Here is a 22,442-nt window from a genome sequence, read left to right on the forward strand (position 1 = left end):
TCCAGATAAGGATTAGAGAATGGGTATTAAGTATAGGACACATTTATACTTTTATATATTTCCTGGGTGCTTCAATAGCACTGTAATCCTATTTCTCCAGACATGATTACATTAAGAGTTACAGTTGGGGGCATCTGGGTGGTTTAGACAGTTAAGCCTCAGCCTTTTGATCTCAGCTCAGGTCTGGATCTCAGGGTGATGAGTTCAAGCCCCACCTTAGGATCCGACCCTACTTGAGGAGCCTACTTAGAAAGAGAGAGAGAGAGAAAAAAGAAAGAAAGAAAGAAAGAAAGAAAGAAAGAAAGAAAGAAAGAAAGAAAGAAAAAGAAAGAAAGAAAGTTACAGTTAATTTCATGTGAGTTAACCCATTCAACCTGGATGGATCACGTTTGGTACTTTTTTTTTTCTTTTTTTCATTCCTGAGCATGGACCAGAGAACCTAGCATAATAAAGAACTACTTTGTTTTATAGATGAGTGAACTGAGATTTGTTTAGACAATTCAAAGATCCTAATCAAAGTAGGGGCACGCCTAGCCGACTTGCTTCCTGAAATAATACATCCAGCCACAGAGCCACACTACAATGACGGGAGTGCTTCAGGCATTTATTTAATTTCATTACCTCGCATACAGCAAACATTCAGGTCAAGTGTGTGAAGAGTTAAAGCAGCATTTTTCAGTCCAGAGAGTTTTTAAACTGTGGGTCATTGAATTTTGTGCATAACAACCAATGATTTAAAAATGAATATTAAATATATCAAAGTGCTGCTCTTAGAACAATGGTAAGTGCTGTTTTTTTAACCTTTTGTTTCAAAATTTTTATGTATGTACTGGGTCATGTTGTAAAAATGGCTGACGTTTACGAGTCACGGCTAAAAAACGTTTCTGAACAACTGAGGTTGAGGGTGGTTGGGCTGGGAGTTTCGTAGAGCAAAGCACAAAAGAGAACCCTTAGAAGTCCCACACCTGAAAAGGAACCTAAAGCCTGCGCATTGACTCTTTCGAGGAGCCCTCATATGATAGAAAAAGTGGATTGGTCAAACAGTGGGGACCACGCCCACAACATCTTGTCCACCAATGGGTGCGTGGCCAGGGCGTGGCGAGCCTTGAGCGGGCTCCTTAAGTAGCGGCTGCGTGGATACCTTATTTAAGACTACGACGGCTCGGGGGTGTGGTGCAGATCCCTACTGGAGCGACGTCGGACGCGCCGGATCTTCTTCAAGGAACCATGTCGAGGCAAGAAGCAGACGCCAACGCCTCCTCGTGGGTCGTTGCGACCCGACGAGGCTCGGCAGTGTCCCGGGCTCCAGAAAGGAGGCCGACGGAGGATTCAAATCGAAGAGGTCAGGGGGTCCCTAAGGGCGGCAGAGGTGGCGGCTGGAGGAATTCCTCTGGTCTCCCGCAGCCTGTGGCGCCTGGTGCCCGCGAACCGCCGCTCTGCTTTGGATTGAAGAACATGTGGGTCGGCGCTGTGATCGGTAAGTGTAACAAGGTTGGATAGGCGGGGCGGGCCAGGGTCTCCCCACCCACTCTCTTCGCCTTCATTCAGCAGCCATCTAATGAAATCAAGGCCTTTAACTGTGATATTTCTAATACCATCTGATGCTAGAATGATGTCACTTTAGATACTTTGTGGAGTTGATATTTTGGGAAACCAAACTCTTAGATTTATCAAATCTTTGGAGTGAAAGATCAGGCCTTTTCACGACTTAACCCAAAATGAACAAGTCCAAGTCCAATCTGTTTCTTTGAGCACCATTTAGAGCCATTAAAGAAGGTGTAGGATATTAGGGTTGTTCAGAACAGTAGCAATATCTTGCACTGTTTCTTTTACTCGGGTATTTACCTCCTGAAAAACAGGATCTTTTTTTCTTAGTACACCTGAGTCTTAGAAATTCATTTTTGAAAGACACTTAGAAACTATAGAAATGGAGATTTGTCCCATTTGTGGCCATTAAGACAGGATAAATTTGAGCACTTTGCCTATTAGGTGTGAGAGCTAATATTTTGTTTTACCCTTTTCTAAACCTGTTTTGAAAAACGACATTTTGCAGGCTGCTGTTAAATAGAGTTGATTGATAGACCAGGTATAAATTTGTTTCCTCAAGAAGGCTCAGGCTCAAAGATCTGAAGAGTGATGCTCCATAAATGAAAGCCCCTAGATTTGCAATAAATCACACACTGAACACTTACTGAGCACCTGTGATAGTGCAGGCTCTGTGCTAGAGACCACCCACTTAATGTTGGTTCTGGAGCCACTTTTTTTTTCTTGTAAAAAAAAAAACACATGTATTTAAGCTTAAATTTAAGTGCAATACAGTACTGTTAGCTATAAAAGCAATGTTGTGTGACAGATCTCTGAAATGTTTTCATCTTGGATGACAACTACCCACTGAACAACTCAGCATTTTCCCCTTTTCCCATCGCTGGCAAATACCATCATCTTTGTTTCTATGTCTGATTACATTAGATATCTCAAAGTCATGCTCTATTTTTTGTGATTGGCTTATTTCATTTAGCGTAATGTCCTCAAGCTTCAATCATGTTGTCAAAAAAGGAATACTTTAAGGCTGAAAGCTTTTTTAGCATGTTTATAACATGTTTTTCAATTTTTAAATATTAAAATTTTTTTTAGTGTTTATTTACTTTTGAGAGACAGCATGAGCTGGGGAGGAGCAGAGAGCAAGGAAGACAGAATCTGAAGCAGGCTGGGGACTCCCAGTCATCAGCACAGCCCAGTGTGGGCTCAAACCACATACCTTGAGATCAGGACCTGAGCTGAAGTTGGATACTCAACTGACTGAGCCACCCAGGCGCCCCTATACCAAATTTTTTTTCATTCAGTGGTCTGTTGATAGTCATTTAGGTTGTTTCCACTTCATAACTATTGTGAATAATACAATAATGCTGTAATGAACAGGATAGATATCTTTGAAACAGTTTTGTTTCCTTTGGATATACAGCCACAAGAGGAATTGCCGGATCATAGGGTAGTTCTATTTTTAGTTTTTGACTAACCTGTCCCTGTACAATTTACATTCCCACCAACAGCGCACACAAGCTTCCCTTTTCTCCACATCCTCATTAACACTTGTCTCCTGTATTTTTGATACTCATTCTCATAGGTGTGAGGTGATATCCAGTTGTGGCTTTGATTAAATCTCTTAAATATTTTATTAAAAACAGGTCGTGGTGGGTCAAAAATAAAAGACATACAAAGTACAACAAACACAAAAATACAGGTAAGTGGTCTGTATTAAATCCTCAAAGAACATAGTTCATTTGTAACTATAATTTCTCTTTAGTTATTAACATACTATTGGTTATTTAAATGAATTGGCAAAACTCTTCAGGCTGCCATTCTTTTTCAGGAATGGTCCCACATTGTGGTCCATTTCCAGGTCTAGGTTTTGTGACTCCTGGAGGTAAAAATCCTTAGCGATAATTTCAACTGACATTGAGATCTTGAATATTCATCATGTGCTTTTTGGACCCCATCCCTCAAACCCTGACCTGCGCCTGTGTTCCCAGTCTCAGCAGCTATATCATTCACCCAGTTCCCAAGCCAGAAATCTCAGATTACTTCCCTCTCCTTATCCTGCAACCAGTCTGTCACTGCGTTCCTTTATATTTCCTGTATTTCTCAAGGGGAATCACATTTGGGGCATTCTCCCCTAATCTTCCATCCCACTTCTAGTCTTATCCCCCTCTCACTAGGCTCTACTGTGACCAGGGCAATATTTCTAAAATACAAATTGTTTTCATAATTTGTTTTCTTTTCCTGCATAAACATTTTTCATAATATCTCAGGCTCTTAAGAAGTCCAGACTCCTTAGCATGGTCCACTTGATCTGTCTCCTTTAACCTCTAGCCTCTTTTGCCTTCACTCCCTCCACTGAACTCCTTGAGTACTTACAGCTGGGCTCCTGACACTCTCCTATCTTAGCTGATATAACTCCTGCTCATCAGGGAGGCCTAAGACCTCCTGCATCTCCATTCTTTCCATCCTCTCCGTGTTCATTTCAGCCTCATTTCAAGAACTTATACAGGGGGCCTGTGTGGCTCAGTAGGTTAACCATCTGACTTTTGTTTTTTAAGCTTTATTCATTTTTCAGAGGCAGACACTGTGAGTGGGGAAGGGGAAGAGAGAGAGAATCCAAAGCAGGCTCCCAGCTCTGAGCTGTTAGCACAGTGCCAACACGGGCCTTGAACTCACTGACCACAAGATCATGACCTGAGCTGAAGTTGGACACTGAGCCATCCAGGGGCCCCTAACCATCTGACTCTTGGTTTTCACTCTGGTCTTGATCTCAGTTTGTGGGATTGACCCCTGCATCCAGCTCTGTACTGACATGAGGAGCCTGTTCTTTATCTCCCCCTCTCTGCCTCTCCCCTCCACACATGCCTTCTCTCAAAAATAAACATAAAAAGAACAGAGTTGTCTGTAAATAGTGGAAATTGTTAAGCTTTTTTGAAATCACCAGCTTAAGATAGCATTTGGTATAGCAATTTCCAGATATTGAATCAATGAGGTTATCTGGGATTATGTATAGTTAAGGATGTGACTTCAAGAGTCTTCAAATGTCATGTCAGCCTTGTAGTAAGGTTGCTTTCCCTCAAGTTAAAATTTTACATAAATAACCTGACCATTCAATCTGCTATTAATAATAGCACATAGGTTAATCTGCCACATCCCTACAGTTCTGTATGATTTGCCAAATTACAATTTCATAGTTAAAAAGAGGTCAGATTAACAGTTTAATCTTCTAACACTAGTTGCTAAATGTATTCCATAACTGTCACTGTAGGTTTTTTTTTAAGTTTATTTTGAGACAATTCCAAGCATGCTCTTGCTGTCAAGAGCAGAGCTCAATGAAGGGCTTGATGAACCATGAGATCATGAGCTGAAATCAAGAGTCTGACCTTAACCGACAGAGCCACACAGGTGCCCCTGACATGGTAGTTTTTAAATTTAGATTGTCCTGTTCCTTTTCCTCCAACCAGGAGATAGATCTCAGGATAGATTTGTAGAATGAAGAATCCCCTCCAATTAGAACTTAAAGACACTGATAGCAATACTAGATTTACCTAAAATTTTTATGCTATTTGAAGTTGAGTGATTTTTTTGGAGGGGGGCGTGGTAAAAGGACTTCAGTCTCACCTATTTTTCTCCTGCTTCTAGATAATAAAAGGTTATCCTGATGCACAGGTCAGGATATTCGGTAGCAAGGGTATGAAGGCCAAGGCCAAAACAGCGATAGATAATGTTGTTAAACAACAAGAAAGTTACAGTTTAAAGCCTAGAATTGGTAAGTAATTTTTGTATAGCACAGCCTTGTTAAAATTTTAAAAATTGCTTTGTTTAAAAATTGCTTAGTTGATGCTTTTCCTGATAACATCTTCAGATTGCTGTCATTAAATCTTATCTGTTATGCATTTTTTCCTTTGAAATGCCAGAATACTCATTTTCTTACATTAAAACACTTAATCTCTATGGTGAGTGAAGCCTTGCAGTTTTACTTTTAGCCACAGGTAAGTGAGAAAAAACAAAATAACCTTTTAATGCATTCACTATTAATGGTAGAAGGATTAGTCATGACCTTCTGATTCTATCTCTTCCCTAGAATGTGACCAACTTTGGAAACTACCTAGTTTGGCATTTAAAAAAATCTCAGGGTCACCTGGCTGAGTCGGTAGAGCATGTGACTCTTGATCTTGCGGTTATGAGTTTAAGCCCCCTGTTAGGCATAGTTTACTTAAAAAAATCTCAGATCTTGGACTAGAGGAAAAGCCATTATTGAGCCATTTCCGGAAATATGAAAGTAACAAAGAAGCGGCATCTCAAAGTTGATGGCAGCATTGCCTCTTAGTGTTTCTTAGGAAGGAAGCTCTGGGAGGCCTTTAAGATTCTTTATCTGTTAACCTGGGGTGACCTCTGCCTCACAGGATTGTTGTAAAGATTAATATGGGATTTATTAGCAAACACCAGGCTTTCAAACTAATTTCCATTTCTTTAATAAATTTCCATTTCAGTAACTCTGGTAACTGAAAAACTATACAAATTGTCATAGCATCATAGTACTAAAACCTACTCTTTATATTTTAAGCATTATTTTCTGGTATGTATGTATGTATGTATGTATGTATGTATTTTGAGAATGTGCATGAGCCAGGTAAGGGCAGAGAGAATTCCAAGCTGATAGCACAGAGCCTGAGGTGGAGCTTGAATTCACCAACCGTGAGATCATGATCTAAGCAGACTGAGCCACCCAGGTGCCCCTATTGTCTGGTTTTTAAACACAAAACAGTAAAGTGGGGGTAATTTATACAACTAGGATTTGTTTTGAACTAATTTGGTAAAAAATATTTTAACAGATATTGTTGCATTCCAACCTTCTGTTGGAAGAGATTTAAGGACAGAGGGTAATAGTACAGAGAATCAGCCATTGATTGATTGGGATCAAATTCGAGAAGATGCTTTGAAATGGAAAAAGAAAAAGTGGGAAGGTTAGTGCTGTATCCTAACATGTACATTTAGTGTTGGTGTACTTTTGGTGTTTTTTTTTTGGTTTATTTTTTGGGGTTTTCTTGGGGGGGGTGGGTTTTACTTGAGGTTTTTATCCTCTAAGATGTATCTTATTTCTAGTAATGAAATCAATATGAAAAATGTTAATAAAACATTAAATGCTGCAGTTAGTCCCTGTGGCAAGACTTGTTTCTATGTTTTCTATGCTGTTATCAGTGTTATAATTGGGAAATTAAAATATTAAACTTATGGGGAGTCTGTGTGGATCAGTCAGTTAAGCATCCAGCTTTGGCCCAGGTCATGATCTCACAGCTCATTGGTTCAAGCCCCACATTTGGCTCTGCATGGACAGCTCAGCCTGGAGCATGTTTCAGGTTTTGTGCCTTCCTGTCTGCCCCTCCTCCATTTGAGTTCTCTTCCAAAAAAAGTAAACTTAAAAACATTACACTTTTTTGTCTTATTGGAGGTAATTCATGGCAAGAGCTTAATAAAATATAGAAAATCAGGCCCAAGGGGAAAATGAAGACAATGAACATGCCAACCGTAAGTGGTTAACATTGTTGGATGTGGTTGAGAAATTGATTCTGGAGTGTCCTTGCTGACAAGGGCAAAATAAAGGAAAAACATTAATTATAAAGAAAAACAGTTTTTGAGAAGAGATGAGGGTTTTTTTCATTTGCATTAATCTTGAATGAGATTCTCACTTGGAATTATGGAGTGTAATGTTTCACATCCACTAAACTTCAGTCTAAATTCAGGTACTAATTTTGGCTATCACAAGGCAGCAATACAATGTCATTTAAAATTTGCAATGGGGGGTGCCTGGGTGGCGCAGTCGGTTAAGACTGTTCTTCCTTCAGGCATCCCAATTCCAGTAAGTGGTATATCCATCTACCTAGTTGCTGATACAAAATACTTGGAAATCGGGGCGCCTGGGTGGCGCAGTCGGTTAAGCGTCCGACTTCAGCCAGGTCACGATCTCGCGGTCCGGGAGTTCGAGCCCTGCGTCGAGCTCTGGGCTGATGGCTTAGAGCCTGGAGCCTGTTTCCGATTCTGTGTCTCCCTCTCCCTCTGCCCCTCCCCCGTTCATGCTCTGTCTCTCTGTCCCAAAAATAAATTAAAAAAAAAAAAAATTGCAATGGGCTCAGCACTGAGTGTGGAGCCTGCTTAACATCCTCCCCCCTTTCCCACTCTCCCCCTCTCAAACTCTCTAAAATAAAGTTAAATTAAAAAGCAAAAAGCTAATGCACTAATAGTGACATAACAATGACCATTTAAGTGTTCAGTTCATCTGCATGTTAAGTTACCAGTGCCGCCCTGAACAGTATGTGGTAGGGAGATCAAGGATAGGGGGCCCAGAAAAGATTTAAGTTTGGAGGAAGTATGCTAGCCATATAAAAGAAAGGAGACAAAATAGCCTCAAAGTAGAATAAATATTCTATACCTAAACAGAAATAAAATGGATCTTCAAAGACAAGGTAAAATCAGTCTACTGTGTTTGAGAAGAAGATTTACCAATTGGGATGATTGTTTTATGTAAAGTATTCTTTCTCTTACTAAACTTAATTATCAGGGCTCCCTTTCTCAGATGAAAAATGTAATTGAAAGAAACCAAAACAGGAGATCTCTTAGAGACTAGCATAAGTCTGACTGGCAAAGAACTGTCTAAACCTGTAAGGTGAATTTAATAGATTAGTTTAACTTCTGTTATTGAATAAATTTCAATGAAATAAATCCTGACTTATCAAAAAGTTTTAATTTTCATCTTTGTTTCAGATTTACCTGCAATTAAGAAAAATTTTTACAAGGAGTCAGAAGCAACAAGTTCAATGTCACAAGAGCAAGTAGAAAGTTGGAGGTGAGTAGTTTTATTTAAGTCTTTGTATTGTTATATTATTAACTCATCAGGCAAACATTTAAAATTACTGCAATCGAAGACTACATTTCTGGTATTCACATGAACTTGGTTACATCCTACATGAAATATTTTAGAACATTGCTATCCAAGAAACCTTTCTGCAAAGATGGAAAAAGGATAGTATTTGTCCAATAGAGGAGTCACTATTGATAGCTATTGAACTTTGAAAATGTGGCTAGTGTAATTGAAGGGCTGAGTTTTTAACTCAGGAAGACTACTGTGGTTAGTGCAGTGCCTGCTGTGTTGGACAGCAGTTTTAGAGAATTATTTCTACTACTGTTAAATCATAAGTGGATATGAATATCAGCATCTCTTCTTCAGTGCTTATTATCTGGAATTAAGGGTCCTAACAGCAATGTGTTTTCTATCAGTCTGTTATAAAACTAAGATAATATGGAAGAGCAGAACAGTTATTCTAGGATTGGAATAGGGCTCAGACTTTGGACAAGTGATCACTTGTCAAATGAGAAATTTCCATTTGATAGGATTGTTGACAGTAAATGTATGTGGAACATTTGTAGAACCTTGTGTTTGCCAAGTCTGATAGAAATCATGAAGCATGTGATTTTCAGGCTCTATTCTTCAGCTTTCGATGAAATTTCATTGGCCCATTCATACAATGTATCTTTTTTCTTTTCTGTTAACTATTCTGATAAGAAAAAGATGGGCTCACTTCTATTGTATTTTTCTGTAGTTTGACAGTTGCAGTTGAATTTCTAGATATGATGAACTAATGCTGGGAAACATTTCTTACTTGGGGAATAAAGTGACCAAAGCCACTAATACTCTTTTTTCCTTAAAGGAAAGAAAATTATAATATAATGTGTGATGACTTGAAAAATGGTCAGAAGCGTCAGATACCAAATCCTACCTGTACTTTTGAGGACGCCTTTAAACATTACCCTGAGGTTATGGAAAACATTAAAAAGGCAGGTTTCAGGAAGCCGACACCAATTCAGGTATGGTTTCTTTAATTCCAATGTTTTACTGAGTTTTTTCCCCCCAAACAATGTGTGATTATTAGAAGTTAAATCACCAGGGAGTAACTATCCCTTGTGAGCATCCCCTGTACCAGCAGGGCCTAGCATGAAAAAAGATGTTGAAAGAAGTTTGTGGCAGGGAGAGGAGGGGCATTTGACTGAAAGATTCACTTTTAATATTTCTGTTTTAGTCACAGACATGGCCAATAGTCCTACAAGGAATAGATCTTATAGGAGTATCCCAAACTGGAACAGGGAAGACATTGTCCTACCTAATGCCTGGATTCATCCATCTCGATTTACAGCCTGTGTAAGAATTTCTACAGCTGGGTTCTCTTCAGAGGGGCTTAATAGATGTGGATATCAAAGATGCAATTAAAGTTTCTTTCATCTGTTGCATTGGTCAAAAAGTATGCCTAGCCTCAGGGAAATGAACTTATACTGGCCTGGTCAGAGTATAAGCTGACAAAGGATTTTTAGGAAGTGATAGGTAGTCTTAATAGTGAAATATTGGAAATGTTTAAATAATTATGTTCAATACAATTGTGTGGGAATGTTTGACACAGGGAAAGCGTTGGCCATGTTAAATGAAAAGGCTGGTATCTGGGCCCTTGGTGTTTTGTTGTGCCATTTTTCTGTACTCCACATTTTGTGGTGAATGTATGTGACTTCTGACATTCATTCCTACAAATTCTGAAAGCAGTGAATGAATGTACTATATGTACCTGAGACAGGTACTTTAATAATTGTTTTCTCTCCAAAGAATTAGAGAAAAAAGAAACGGACCCGGAATGTTAGTCCTTATACCCACTAGGGAATTAGCTCTTCAAGTACAAGCGGAATGTTCTAAGTATTCATATAAAGGCCTTAAAAGGTACGTTGTCATTTCATTGTCCATTCTTGTAAGGGCATTTTAAATAATTCATAGCTTTATACATTGTCCCCATTTTTTACACATTTAGAGAATGTGATTGGCTCAGCATGGGTCAGGCATTACCCCACTCTAAATCAAAGGTAGCCAGGTCAGTGACATCAAGTAACAGTGATGCAAATATGGCTCTTTAGAACACATCACTGAGGGTTGATGGGTGTGGATAGTTCTTAGAAAGGGACAAATACTACCCAGAGAGTATCTGATACTTTCTAATTTACATACCTTTTTTTGTACCCAAAATGCTTTGGTTGGGATTTTGCGTTGTAATGGGACATTCCTTGCCTGAACATGTACCTCTTTTTTTTAAGTGTTTGTATATATGGTGGAGGAGATAGAAATGGTCAGATACAAGAACTGAAAAAAGGAGTAGATATTATTATTGCAACTCCTGGAAGACTGAATGATCTACAAATGAATAACTTTGTCGACCTCCGGAGCATAACTTACTTGGTAATCATGGAGTGAGGGTTTGGGATACTAGGAGGAAGGATAGAATTCTTATTAAAACAGTCTTAGAATACTATCCATGTTGTAATAGTTTTATTTTTTTAAGTTTGAGAAGCAGAGAACACGAGTGGGGGAGGGGCAGAGAGAATGCCAAGCAGGCTCTGCTGCTGGCATAGAGCCCACACAGAGCCCGATGCATGGCTTGAAGCCCCAAGATCATGATTTGAGCCAAAACCAAAGGTCTATGCTTTGCATTCTATTTCAATTTTTATAAATATTAGAAAATGTAGATAAGTAAAAAAAAAATTAAAATCCATGTAGATATTTTAGACATTAATAAGATTTAAAAAAAATTTTTTTAATGTTTATTCATTTTTGAGAGACAGAGCATGAGCAGGGAAGGGGCAGAGAGAGAGGGAGACGCAGAATCCGAAGCAGGCTCCAGGCTCCGAGCTGTCAGCACAGAGCCTGATGCGGGGCTTGAACTCACAAACTGTGAGACTCACAAACTGAGTCGGGCACTCAACTGACTGAGCCACCCAGGTGCCCCGACATTAACATTTTTTTCATTAGATCTAGAAACTGTAAGCCAGCTTAAATCAATCTGTGTTACAACTAGATCCGCCCTTATTTGTTCTGAAGAAATTAAAATAGTGGCTTAAGGGCTACCTGGGCAGCTCAGTCAGTTAAGCATTAGACTCTTGTGGAATTTGGCTAAGGTCATGATCTCACCTCACCAGGTGTGAGGGAGCCTGGTTGGGACTCTCCCCAACTCCTGCTATCTTTCTCAAAAGGTATTCTTCTAAAATAAATAAAATACTGGCTTAAGTAATAGGGGAAATGAGAGAATTACCTTATTATAGTATGTTAACAGAGCATATTAGTTACCTCCCATATCTAATGTAGCCACAATCATTTTAATGCAGGTATTAGATGAAGCTGACAAGATGCTAGACATGGGATTTGAACCCCAGATAATGAAGATTTTATTAGATGTGCGCCCAGACAGGCAGACAATTATGACAAGGTAGGTAATATGCCTAATTGCTAGTCTACAAAATAGAAATCACTGGACTAGACTCCATTCTTAATTCCCCTACAGGATGTTAGAGTATTGAAGGTATCTTGAGATGCTTCGGTGAAAGACATTATGTCATCACTTAGTACAGCAATTCAGTGTAGCAGTATAATAATGATTTGTATTTCCTAAGTTATAGGTAGACATTTCTGTGAAAACATACAGGGAACTCATGGAGGGGAGATTGTTTCAGAAGTGGGGGCCTCACATTTGAAAACATGCACCTGTTCTTAGAGACAAACCTTTGATACTGAATAGTTTTTTGCCCATGATAAAACTGAGAAACAAGGTTATTTAAATGAGCCTGGGTGGCTCAGTTTAGCATCCAACTTTGGCTCAGGTCATAATCTTCCGGTTTGAGTTTGAGCCCTCAGTCGGGCTCTGCCAATAGCTCAGAACCTGGAGCCTGATTCAGATTCTGTCTTCCTCTCTGTTCCCCACTGTCTCTCTCAAATAAAATAAAAACATTAAATAAAAATAAATGCAGAGTGATCTATAGACTGTTTTCTCTGTGGCTTATAACCTTTGTGCCATTAACATTAAAAAGAATAGTATATAATTGGAAGTATGTCCTCATTTGTTACTAATAGTTCCATTGTTATAACTACAGTGAAAGTACAAAAGGTAAGATTACTTTGTATGGATGAAGAAACATTTGAATTTACATGTCCTTTCAGTACACTTAAAACGCTTTTATTTTGCATAAGCACTTGGTTTTTTTTTTGTTTGTTTTCTTTCTTTTTTTTGTTGTTTCTATTTTTGTTTTTTTTTGTTTTTTTCTAGCACTTGGTTTTTTGACTGACAATGTATGCTGACAAAAAATACTGTTTTATAAAGGCCAGGGGAAAACTAATCTAAATCTTGAATTCATTTTTGATTAGAATTTAAGGCATAGATCTCCTTCACCTTGGTTTATAAACTTTTTAATTCAGCTTATTTAAAGGTTTCATCTAGTAGCCTCACTCTAGTCCAGCAATTCTTTGTGAAGTACACATTCTGTAAAAGTCCTCCTTATTTAAAAGTACTAAATTTGTCTTCCATGGGTAATCTGATTCATAGCATTCTTAGGGAAATGGTAATTTTTTATGATAAAATTTTAATGTTTGTATCATGCTTTATTTCCAGTGCAACGTGGCCATATGCTGTCCGTCGACTTGCACAGTCCTATTTAAAAGAGCCCATGATTGTATATGTTGGTACTTTGGACCTAATTGTAAGCTTGTTTTTTATTACTATTACCAAAAATATTTCTTATGTGAATTGTAATTACTTTGTTTTGACATGACAACTCTGTCCACTCCCTAGTTATAGAGAAAATCTTAGATACGTATGATTCATTGATAAAAACTTCAGTATACATCCAAGACTAATTTTAACAATTATGGTAGTTATTTCACATCTAAAATTTTAATAATCCCTCAATACACTCCTATCCAGTCCTTTTTCCTATTTCCTTGATATCTCATTTTTATTTAATCCTGTTAATCAGGTTCTGAACAAGGTCAACAAGTGCATGTGTGTAAGTCTGGTGTTTTGGTGAAATTACGATGGATCAATGGGTTCAGATATCAGTAATTATACAATCCATAAAGATCTCCATTATGTATCTCCTCCTTTGAAAGTTCCCTGGCCTTCCACTTAATCACAATTGAATGTTCGATTAATCATTATTGAAAAATTGATCTTTTAATCACAAGTAATAGTGATAGGTCATTGCCTAGGCTCATTTCATTAGATTGCATGAAAAGTTTGGCTAGATATGGCATTCCTTTTATTAAATGCTATTAAAACCCATTTTATCTCTGGGTTAAATTCTATCAATGATATTTTGAAATTTTGCATTAAAGTGTCAGAATACTCACTGAATGGAAACTCTTGTCCCAAGCTGATCATCCTCCTTCATTATAAGAACTGTACCCAAATTCATGGCAGTTTGGCCTCACTATGGTCATCTTTCCCAACAATGGTAACCAATTACTTTCAACTAACTTGCCAAGTACTCAAGTTTCCAACTCAGCTTGGGTGAATAAGAAGCAAGAGGCTGAATGATAAATCTTTGAGTAGAAATAGGTCCTTTTGAGATGATCTGCCTTTTTCCCCTTGGCAGTTTATTAAACTTAACCAGTGATAGCGATAGATACATTTTGAGCCAGTGTATATTGTTTGCCTATCAATTTTGATGTACTGATCTTTTGACTCCTTTAGGCAGTAAGTACGGTGAAACAAAACATAATTGTCACCACAGAAGAAGAGAAGCGATCTCATATCCAAACTTTTCTAGAAAACATGTCTCCCAAAGACAAAGTCATTGTGTTTGTTAGTAGAAAAGCTGTGTGAGTATTTTTTCTTTTACATCATTAAATCATCAAACTGATGTGTTTAGCATTAGCTCTATTTGTATATTAATTTCAAACAGTGTATATATATCTTTCAGTATGTTTCAGTCTTCTGCTAATAGAAGTAAATAGAATGGAATAGTCCTTGCTAATAGAAGTAAAACTAATAAATTGATAGTGGTATTAGAATAAGCACTTAAGATCACTGACTTCATCTTTTGCTTCAGTGCCGATCACTTATCAAGTGACCTGATCCTGCAACATATATCAGTGGAGTCCCTTCACGGCAACAGAGAACAGAAAGACCGAGAGAAAGCATTAGAAAACTTTAAAACAGGTATATTAAAAAAAAACAGGTACATTACACAATTAGTATTTGATCCAGTTTAAGTGTATAATGCCTGCACCTGGCTGAGTGACAGCACCTTTTCATGGAACCCATTTCTAAGATCTGTCCTCAGTTTGCAGATCCCAAAACTACTTGCTAGAGCTCTGAATATTCAGATTTTCACAGGCGTCTGGGTGGATCAGTCAGTTCAGCATCTGACTCTTGATTTCAGCTCAGGTCTTTATCCCACTGTCATGGAATCAAGCCCCACGTTAGGCTCAGTGCTGAGCATGGGTTCAGATTCTTTCTCCCTCTGACCCTCTCCCCTGCTTGGGTGCACACTCTCAAATTAAGAATACGTTTTAGTCATATATTAAATATATTTAGCTATCCAAACTCCCAAGAACTAATATTTAAACCTGCATATCAAGGTAATTTGTAATGTGGGGTACTGCCATTAATTTACCTGAAAGTTGTATATCTTTGACATGGTTCAGGTGATGCAGGGACTGTCTGCTGAACCATGATGTATATTGTATTATAATTTGCCAGCAGTTTAAAAGAAATGTAAATATATATAAATATTATGTTATTATATTGTATTATATGTAAATATATATACAAATATCCCTTTCTAATTTTCACTGTCATAAGTATTTTAATATTAAAAGTAACAATGGTTCACCCAATTAGATATTAGGGGAGAATATACTTTTCTGATATGTCTTGGGTTGGTTTATGCCAGAATGTATATTCTTTTGGTTTTATTCTTTAGGTAAAATAAGAATACTGATTGCCACAGACTTAGGATCTCGAGGTCTTGATGTCCATGACATCACACATGTTTATAATTACGATTTCCCCCGGAACATTGAAGAATATGTACATAGAGTAGGCCGCACAGGAAGGGCAGGGTAAGTAAGCACAGTCTACCTATGAAAGCAGCCAACCACCATTACTCCATTCACAAATGATTCTTAGCTAGAAAAGTGTTTTTTGGTCTTGCCTGTAAATTGTCTGTGCCACTTGCTTTGCTACTTTATCCCTGTCCAATTGGCCTGTTCCAGATTCAACCAGATGCCTCTCTGATTAGTTGCAGCTGTTTCTTATTCTACTTTTTGCTTTATATCTACAGTGTCACACTGAGCTATCCACAGTGGATACTCTACTGTTCCTGTGTAAGAGGACTACTAGCAAATCCCTTGGGAATACGCAGTTGAAACAGTGGTGCCTGGGTGGCTCAGTCAGTTGAGCATCCAATGCTGGGTTTCAGCTCGGGTCATGATCCCAGGGTCACACTGAGCATCAAGCCTGCCTGGGATTCTCTCTCCTCTGCCTCTCCCCCACTTGCATGCACACTCTTTCTCTCTAAAATAAAAATAGAACAGCTCCAGATTATTGAGATTCCAAATTGCTGTTGGAGTGATGCTAACTTTTAATGAATAACGTATTTGGGCTTGTGAAAAAGTTGAGGTTTTGCTATTTTTATTGTTTTGCTAACTGAATCGTGAGTACAGATATAAAATTGAATTACATGCACTCCTCCCCTTTTATAGGAAGACTGGAATGTCTATTACCCTCATCACTAGAAATGACTGGAGGATCGCTGGTGAGTTAATTAACATTCTGGAAAGAACACATCAGGTGAGAATAAACAACTCAGAACTCTACCTTGTATCACTTTTCTAATGTTCAAATAATTTCATTTATTCCAAGTACCGGGGCTTAGCGCTTGTCAGGAAAAAGCATTAAACATGTTATGAGTGCTATAGCATGGCAAAGACAAGGAGCTATGGTATATAATTGGGGAACCTGATCTAATGGTAGTGAGCTTCAATGGAAATCATACTGAGGAAGAAGCCAATGGGGCGGAGTTTGGAAGAACTGTACAAGAAAGGGGTACATGTTCTAGCAGGCGAACATTCAGGCCCAGTGGTAAGAAAGAACATACAGAAAGTGGCACCAGTTACAGTAGTTAAGGGGACTGGCAAGCAACTGTAAAGGGCCATGCAAGCAGGGAGTGGTAGCATAGTCATGGAAGTTTTTAAAGATCAGTCTGGTTTTATTCATTTATTTTTTGAAATAGTTTTTTAATTATTTCTGAGAGGGGAGGGGCAGAGAGAAGGGGACGGGATTGGGAGCAGGTTCTGTGCTGACAGCTCAGAGCCTGGAGTTTGTTTCAAATTCTGTCTCCCTCTCTCTACCCTTCCCCCACTCTTGCTCTTTGTCTCTTTTTCAAATAATAGAAAAAATTTTTAAAACTGCCAAGAAAAGCTTCCACTCTGCAAGAAAATCTCATTCCTAGTAATAAACATTTAATGTTTCAGAATGTCCCAGATGAACTTATGGCAATGGCCGAGAGATACAAGGCAAATAAACTGAGAAGAGAAATGGAAAAATTTGGAAAACCCCAAGGAAAACCTAAGAAATGTTATTACTAATGTCCTTGTTGAAAAGTGGTACCAGCCTACCTACAGGAGGTAAAATTTAACACTTTCAAATTTTGGATTTCCAATGGCCTGTTTTCCTTAACTACACTGTTAACTATGTTTGTTGCAATCAGCACTATCTCTAAGAGTCATTAACACAAAATATTAGGGGTTATTTAACTTTTATATAAGTTCCAGTTAATGTATCTCATTTAGAGTTGCAAGTATTAGAGAGTTGAAAATTTTAAGTTGTATAGAAATCTCATTAAGAGTAACTGAGTTGGCTGAGGTATAAATTGGTAGAAGCTCTGTGCGATTTGATAATGTATCGATTACAAATACATAACCTTTTCAGCTATTAACTTTAGGAATGTATTCTATAAATATGTCTGCATATGTAAGTAAAGATTCATTATTGCAATATTTGTAGTAGGAAGACTAACCTAATTGTCCAGTAGGGGGCTATATGAGTAAATTCCAGAGGATTTTTTTAACACTGACAGCCACCCAGTGCTCATCACAAGTGCCCTTCTTGATCCCCTTCTCCTATTTCACTTATCTCCCAATCACCTCCCCTCAGATAACTAGCAGTTTGTACTCTAGTTAAGAATCTGTTTCTTAGTTTGTCTCTTTTTCCTTTGCTTGTATTTTCTTAAATTACATGAGTAAAATCATAGTATGTCTTTCTCTGACTTTTGCTTAGCATGATACCTCTTTTTTTTGTGAACCATATCTGAAGGAATTAGTACTTATAGAGAACTCAAAACTGAATGAAAACCTGATTAAAAAATGGGCAAATGACTTCCATATACCTTTCTCCAAAGATACACAAATGGACAACAAACACTAAAAGATGCTCAGCCTCGCTAATCACTGGGGAAATGCAAATAAAAACTAATGAGATTGTCTCACACACATTCAGATGGCTATTATAGAATATCTACTATCAAATAAACAGTTTTGGCGAGGAGGGGTAAAATTAGAACTTTTGTGCACTATTGGTGGGAATGTAAGGTGTGTATCCACTGCAGAATAAAGCAGTTCCTCAAAAAAATCAAATAACCCAGCAATTTCATTTCTGGGTTAATATCCAAGAGAATTAAAAGCAGGGTCCCTAAGAGGTTTGTCCACCCAAGTTCATAGCTTTCTTAATAGCCAAAAGATGGAGGCAACCCAGGCATAAACAGAGAAACTAATTGGTGTGTAAAGGGAAATTCTGACAGGATGGTACAACATGGGTGAACCTTGAGGATATTATGCTAAATGAAACAAGCCAGTCAAGGACAAATACTGTGTAATTCCACCTAACAACGTAGGTAGGTAGAGTAGTAGAGTGGTTTTCAGGAGCCAAAGGGGGAAAATGGGAGGTGTTTAATGGGCATAGATTTTCAGTTTTGCAAGATAAAAAAGTTTAGAGAGTGGCTGTATAAATAGAAGATACATAACACTAAACTATATTTAAAATGGTCACTGTGGCAGATTTTGTTACATGAATTTTATCACAGTTTAAAATTTAAAGGCTTGGGAATAGCAATTTATGTTTTTCTCTACTTATTTTTCAGATTTCGAGACTTTAGAGATACTATTTAGGATATGTGGAAACATTGCAAACATGCTGGCTGTATGAAGAGATGACTGATTCTAAAATAGTGTTTAAAAAGGTGGAATTCAATATTTTATACCTTCTTTAATAAAATCAAACATTTAAACTTGAGCTAATTTTCCAATTTTTATTATCTTTATTTGAAAATAAAAGTACATTTTATCTCCTAAAATGTTGCTCTATTAATGTCAGTCTTTAAAGAGTTTAAAGCCTGTGCAGATGTCATGGCAGTGAAAAAGATACTGTTGACAATTTTTTTCTATGATAAAAAGATAAGGTGATCTCTTACCCTGAATAGCCCTTTAATTTTGTTAAATAGAACTTTATTTGGGAGTGCTTGTCTAAATAATTATACTTCACCTACTTCTAAATGAAAGAGTTAAAGGGTTTCATGACACTAGGATATGCAACTGCTTAAGTTTCAGCCTATAGGCTAAAATAAATCCTAGGAAAAATAAAATTTCGTTTCCATGAAAGATTCTTAGACTAATCTCATTCCCCAACTTCTCTTTATAGTTTTGAATAGTTTTCTGTTCTGTACATGATAGTTATATTAACACTTTGTGTATAATTGGTTAGGGCTTTACCTCTTCTTACATTACTACACATTCATACAAAAGTAGTTTCTTGGGATGCCTGGGTGGCTCAGTTGGTTAAGCATCTGACTTCAGCTGAGGTCGTGATCTCACAGCTCCTGAGCCTGTGTTGGGCTCTGTGCTGACAGCTCAGCCTGGAGCCTACTTCAGGCCTCTCTCTGCCCCTCCCCTGCTTCTGCGTGTTCTCTCTCAAAAAATAAACATTAAAAAGGTGCCATAGCGTATGAGAATAAGAACCAGATAAAACGTAGAAATAAAAAGTGTATAATTTCAAATTCAATGACCACAAGTGAAACCAGAAAACTAAAATGATATTGTTGGAGCCAGGTGGTAGACATATGATAATATATTACCCTTTCTACTTCTGTGTATAATTGAATATTTTCATAATAAAAGTAGTCAAAAAAAGTTTACCAGCGTTGACTCATTAGACTAAGTGAACCTGTAAGTCAGAATCCAGATTGCAGCACAGAAAGACAAAAGTTGTTCCTCTTTCACGGCTGGCAGGAGATTTGGGAAGGAGTTGTCTCTGGGGCCCAGAGCTTCACAGGGACCCTGAGGACTTCGATTAACTTTGGACACAGCACAGATGAGACTGACCAAGTCTCCTGACCTCAGCAGCCCCTCAAAGCCAAGGCAATACAGACCAATGGCCTGTAGTGGAGGTGGAGGCAGAGCCAAGGGTCTCCAGCTGGCTGGAGGATTGCCTTTATTAGACATTTCCAAGTTTCTGGCGTCCAGATCTTTCTTTCCTGGAGTTGGACTCAACATTCAGGGGGTATAGCACAGGAGTGGCAGTGGGAGTGCCTGGGATGCTACATGTCTTAAAGAGGTCCTCCCTAGCAGGCTTCTTGCTGGAGGGTTTGTTTTCCTCCAAGAAAAAAAGCAATCCTTGGGCTCGGCTCCTTCGAGTAATGTGGATGGATGGGATCACTACAGTATGGGCCATGATCTTCAAAATGATGGGTTTCCTGCACCTCGGTGTCTCAGTCGGTTAAGTGTTTGACTTCAGCTCTGGTCATGATCTCACGGTTCATGAGTTTCGGGCCCACATCAGGCGCTCTGCTGTCAGCATAGAGTCTGCTTCAGATCTTCTGTCCTCTCTCTGTCCCTCCCCAGCTCATTTTCACTCTCTCAAACTTAAAACAAGAAATTATGATGGGGTTTTTGGACTGGAGCCACATGGCGTCCATTGGGCCAAATTTCAGGGAGGGTGTTCTGGAGATCAGGGCCTGATTTCTGGTGGGACCTCAGAGACTGAGTAGGTGACAGGGCCCTGGGCCCAGAATGCTGGGCAGTCCCTCCGGAGGATGTTTGCCTCTGACATAATTAGCTTTGGTCTTGATCACCACTGATGCTGGTGCCAACAGGGAAGGTTGATGGAGACCCTACATGGCTTAATTATTATCTTTTCAATATATGAAGTTTGTCAAATTGGTTTCCATACAACACCCAGTGCTCATCCCAAAAGGTGCCCTCCTCAATACCCATCACCCACCCTCCCTCCCTCCCACCCCTCATCAACCCTCAGTTCTCAGTTTTTAAGTCTCTTATGCTTTGACTCTCTTCCACTCTAACCTCTTTTTTTTTTCCTTCCCCTCCCCCATGGGTTTCTGTTAAGTTTCTCAGGATTCACATAAGAGTGAAACCATATGGTATCTGTCTTTCTCTGTATGGCTTATTTCACTTAGCATCACACTCTCCAGTTCCATCCATGTTGCTACAAAGGGCATGGCTTAATTTTTAAAAAGAAGTCCCCACACCTTCCCCCGTTTTTCCATTACCAAGATGTAACCACTTCATCTTTTAGCCGTTTCTAAATAACATAATGCATTTTCTAGGTTTTTCAAATTTGATATTTACTGATTTTCCATTGTAAGAAATAATTCAGCCTTGGTTATGCTCTTAGGGTGGCTCCATGACCCTCACCCTCCTGGGCTTTATATCTAGGTAATAAAGATATGGCCCTAACTCAAGTTAAAAACCTAACTCAGAGGTCTTGCCTTTGCCATTAACTTCTGGAAGGTAATCAGTAAGACCTTGGAACAGCCCAGAAAGTCTAACAAAGTGATTCATGGTGGGCCTTTGGATCATGATGCTTGACCTCCACAGTGGTTGGACTCTGAGGTTAGACATGTAGGGAGTTGACCACGGAGTTTCAATAAAAACTCTGTACACTCTGGCCCAGGTGAGCTTCCCTGGTTGGCCATATTTCATGTGTATTATATATATGGATGCCAAGAGAATAATGCATCCACTACTCCACAGAGAAAGGAGAATAGAAGCTCTGTGTTTGGTATCCTCCTGGACGCTGCTGAGTGCTTTTCCCTTGACTAATTTTAACCTGTATCTTTATACCCTGTAATAAATTGCAACCAGTAACCATGAGTGTAGCTGCTTCAGTGAGTTTTCTGAGTCTTTTTAGTGAATTATCAATCCTAAGAATGCTTTTGGGAATCTCCTGAAACCCCAATTGGTGTCAGAGGTAAGGCTAGTCTTGTGGGGACTGTTGTCTCCTACCTGTATAGCTGGCTAAACTGACACAGCACTCTTGAGGGATTCCCCTCCCCTTGAGTATGCGTGGGACCTGTGACTTGCTTCCAACCAAGTGGAATGGTAAAGGAGTGTACATGATTATATGTATGGAATTACGTTAAATAAGACAGTAGCACAGCCTCTTGCTGGAGTCTGTCCCTCCCTTGAGCTTTGAAGCGAATTGCCATGTTGTGTGGGCTGCCAATGCTGGGAGACTCACATGGTGAGGAACTGTAGGCAGTTCCTAGCAGCTAAGGGCAACCTCTGGCTGATAGAAAGAAACTGAAGTCCTCAGCCTTAGCAATGTAAATACATAAATACCGCCAACAAATGTGGATCCTTCTCGATCTGGTCCCAGATGAAACAGCAGCCCCAGCCTTTATTGTGGCCTTGTGAGACCCTGTGCTGAGCCATGCTCAGAATCTTGATCAACAAACACTGAAATAAATGTGTGTTGTTTTAAGCCACCAAATTTGTGGTAACTTGTTATGGAGCAATAGGAAGCTACAGAATCCAACCCCTCTACCTCACTATCACCATATAAGCACTCAGTCTATTCCTTTATCCTCCTTAAATAATCATAATTTTGATGACACTGATAGTCAATGGTTATATTACTTTGCCTTCACATACAATTACAGCTGAGCAATATTATCAAATCAGACTTTTCTTGCACACATTTGCTTCCTGGAATCAAAAGTAGTTTTGATTTTTGTCTAGTTTTCTATTTATT

At 38.7% G+C, this 22,442-nt stretch overlaps 1 protein-coding gene across 2 annotated transcripts; it reads left to right on the plus strand.

Annotated features, from left to right (window-relative positions):
- Window positions 1–812: 812 nt before the first annotated feature.
- DDX43 (DEAD-box helicase 43) lies at window positions 813–18,689 on the plus strand. Of its 2 annotated transcripts, XM_003986327.5 has the most exons (17): window positions 815–1,477; window positions 3,186–3,241; window positions 5,182–5,308; window positions 6,375–6,506; window positions 8,302–8,383; window positions 9,246–9,402; window positions 9,615–9,733; window positions 10,187–10,297; window positions 10,666–10,807; window positions 11,731–11,831; window positions 13,008–13,095; window positions 14,088–14,215; window positions 14,446–14,555; window positions 15,322–15,460; window positions 16,103–16,190; window positions 16,874–17,026; window positions 18,538–18,689. In XM_003986327.5, the coding sequence occupies exons 1-16, from the start codon at window positions 1,228–1,230 to the stop codon at window positions 16,985–16,987; spliced, it is 1,944 nt and encodes a 647-aa protein (XP_003986376.2). In that variant the 5' UTR covers window positions 815–1,227; the 3' UTR covers window positions 16,988–17,026; window positions 18,538–18,689. The 2 variants fall into 2 exon arrangements, with proteins under 2 accessions (XP_019686421.2, XP_003986376.2); XM_019830862.3 differs by lacking the exon at window positions 6,375–6,506 and having other exon boundaries at window positions 813–1,477.
- The last annotated feature ends 3,753 nt before the right edge of the window (window positions 18,690–22,442 follow it).

The sequence above is a fragment of the Felis catus genome, chromosome B2 (genome assembly GCF_018350175.1).
Source record: "Felis catus isolate Fca126 chromosome B2, F.catus_Fca126_mat1.0, whole genome shotgun sequence".
Taxonomy (NCBI): domain Eukaryota; kingdom Metazoa; phylum Chordata; class Mammalia; order Carnivora; family Felidae; genus Felis; species Felis catus.

Excerpts from the sequence above, each read along its gene's own strand:
- DDX43 (XM_003986327.5), top strand. The coding sequence starts at position 1,228 with ATGTCGAGGCAAGAAGCAGACGCCAACGCCTCCTCGTGGGTCGTTGCG. Across the intron at positions 5,309-6,374 it reads CAGTTTAAAGCCTAGAATTG|ATATTGTTGCATTCCAACCT; the intron begins GTAAGTAATTTT and ends ATATTTTAACAG. Across the intron at positions 6,507-8,301 it reads GAAAAAGAAAAAGTGGGAAG|ATTTACCTGCAATTAAGAAA; the intron begins GTTAGTGCTGTA and ends TCTTTGTTTCAG.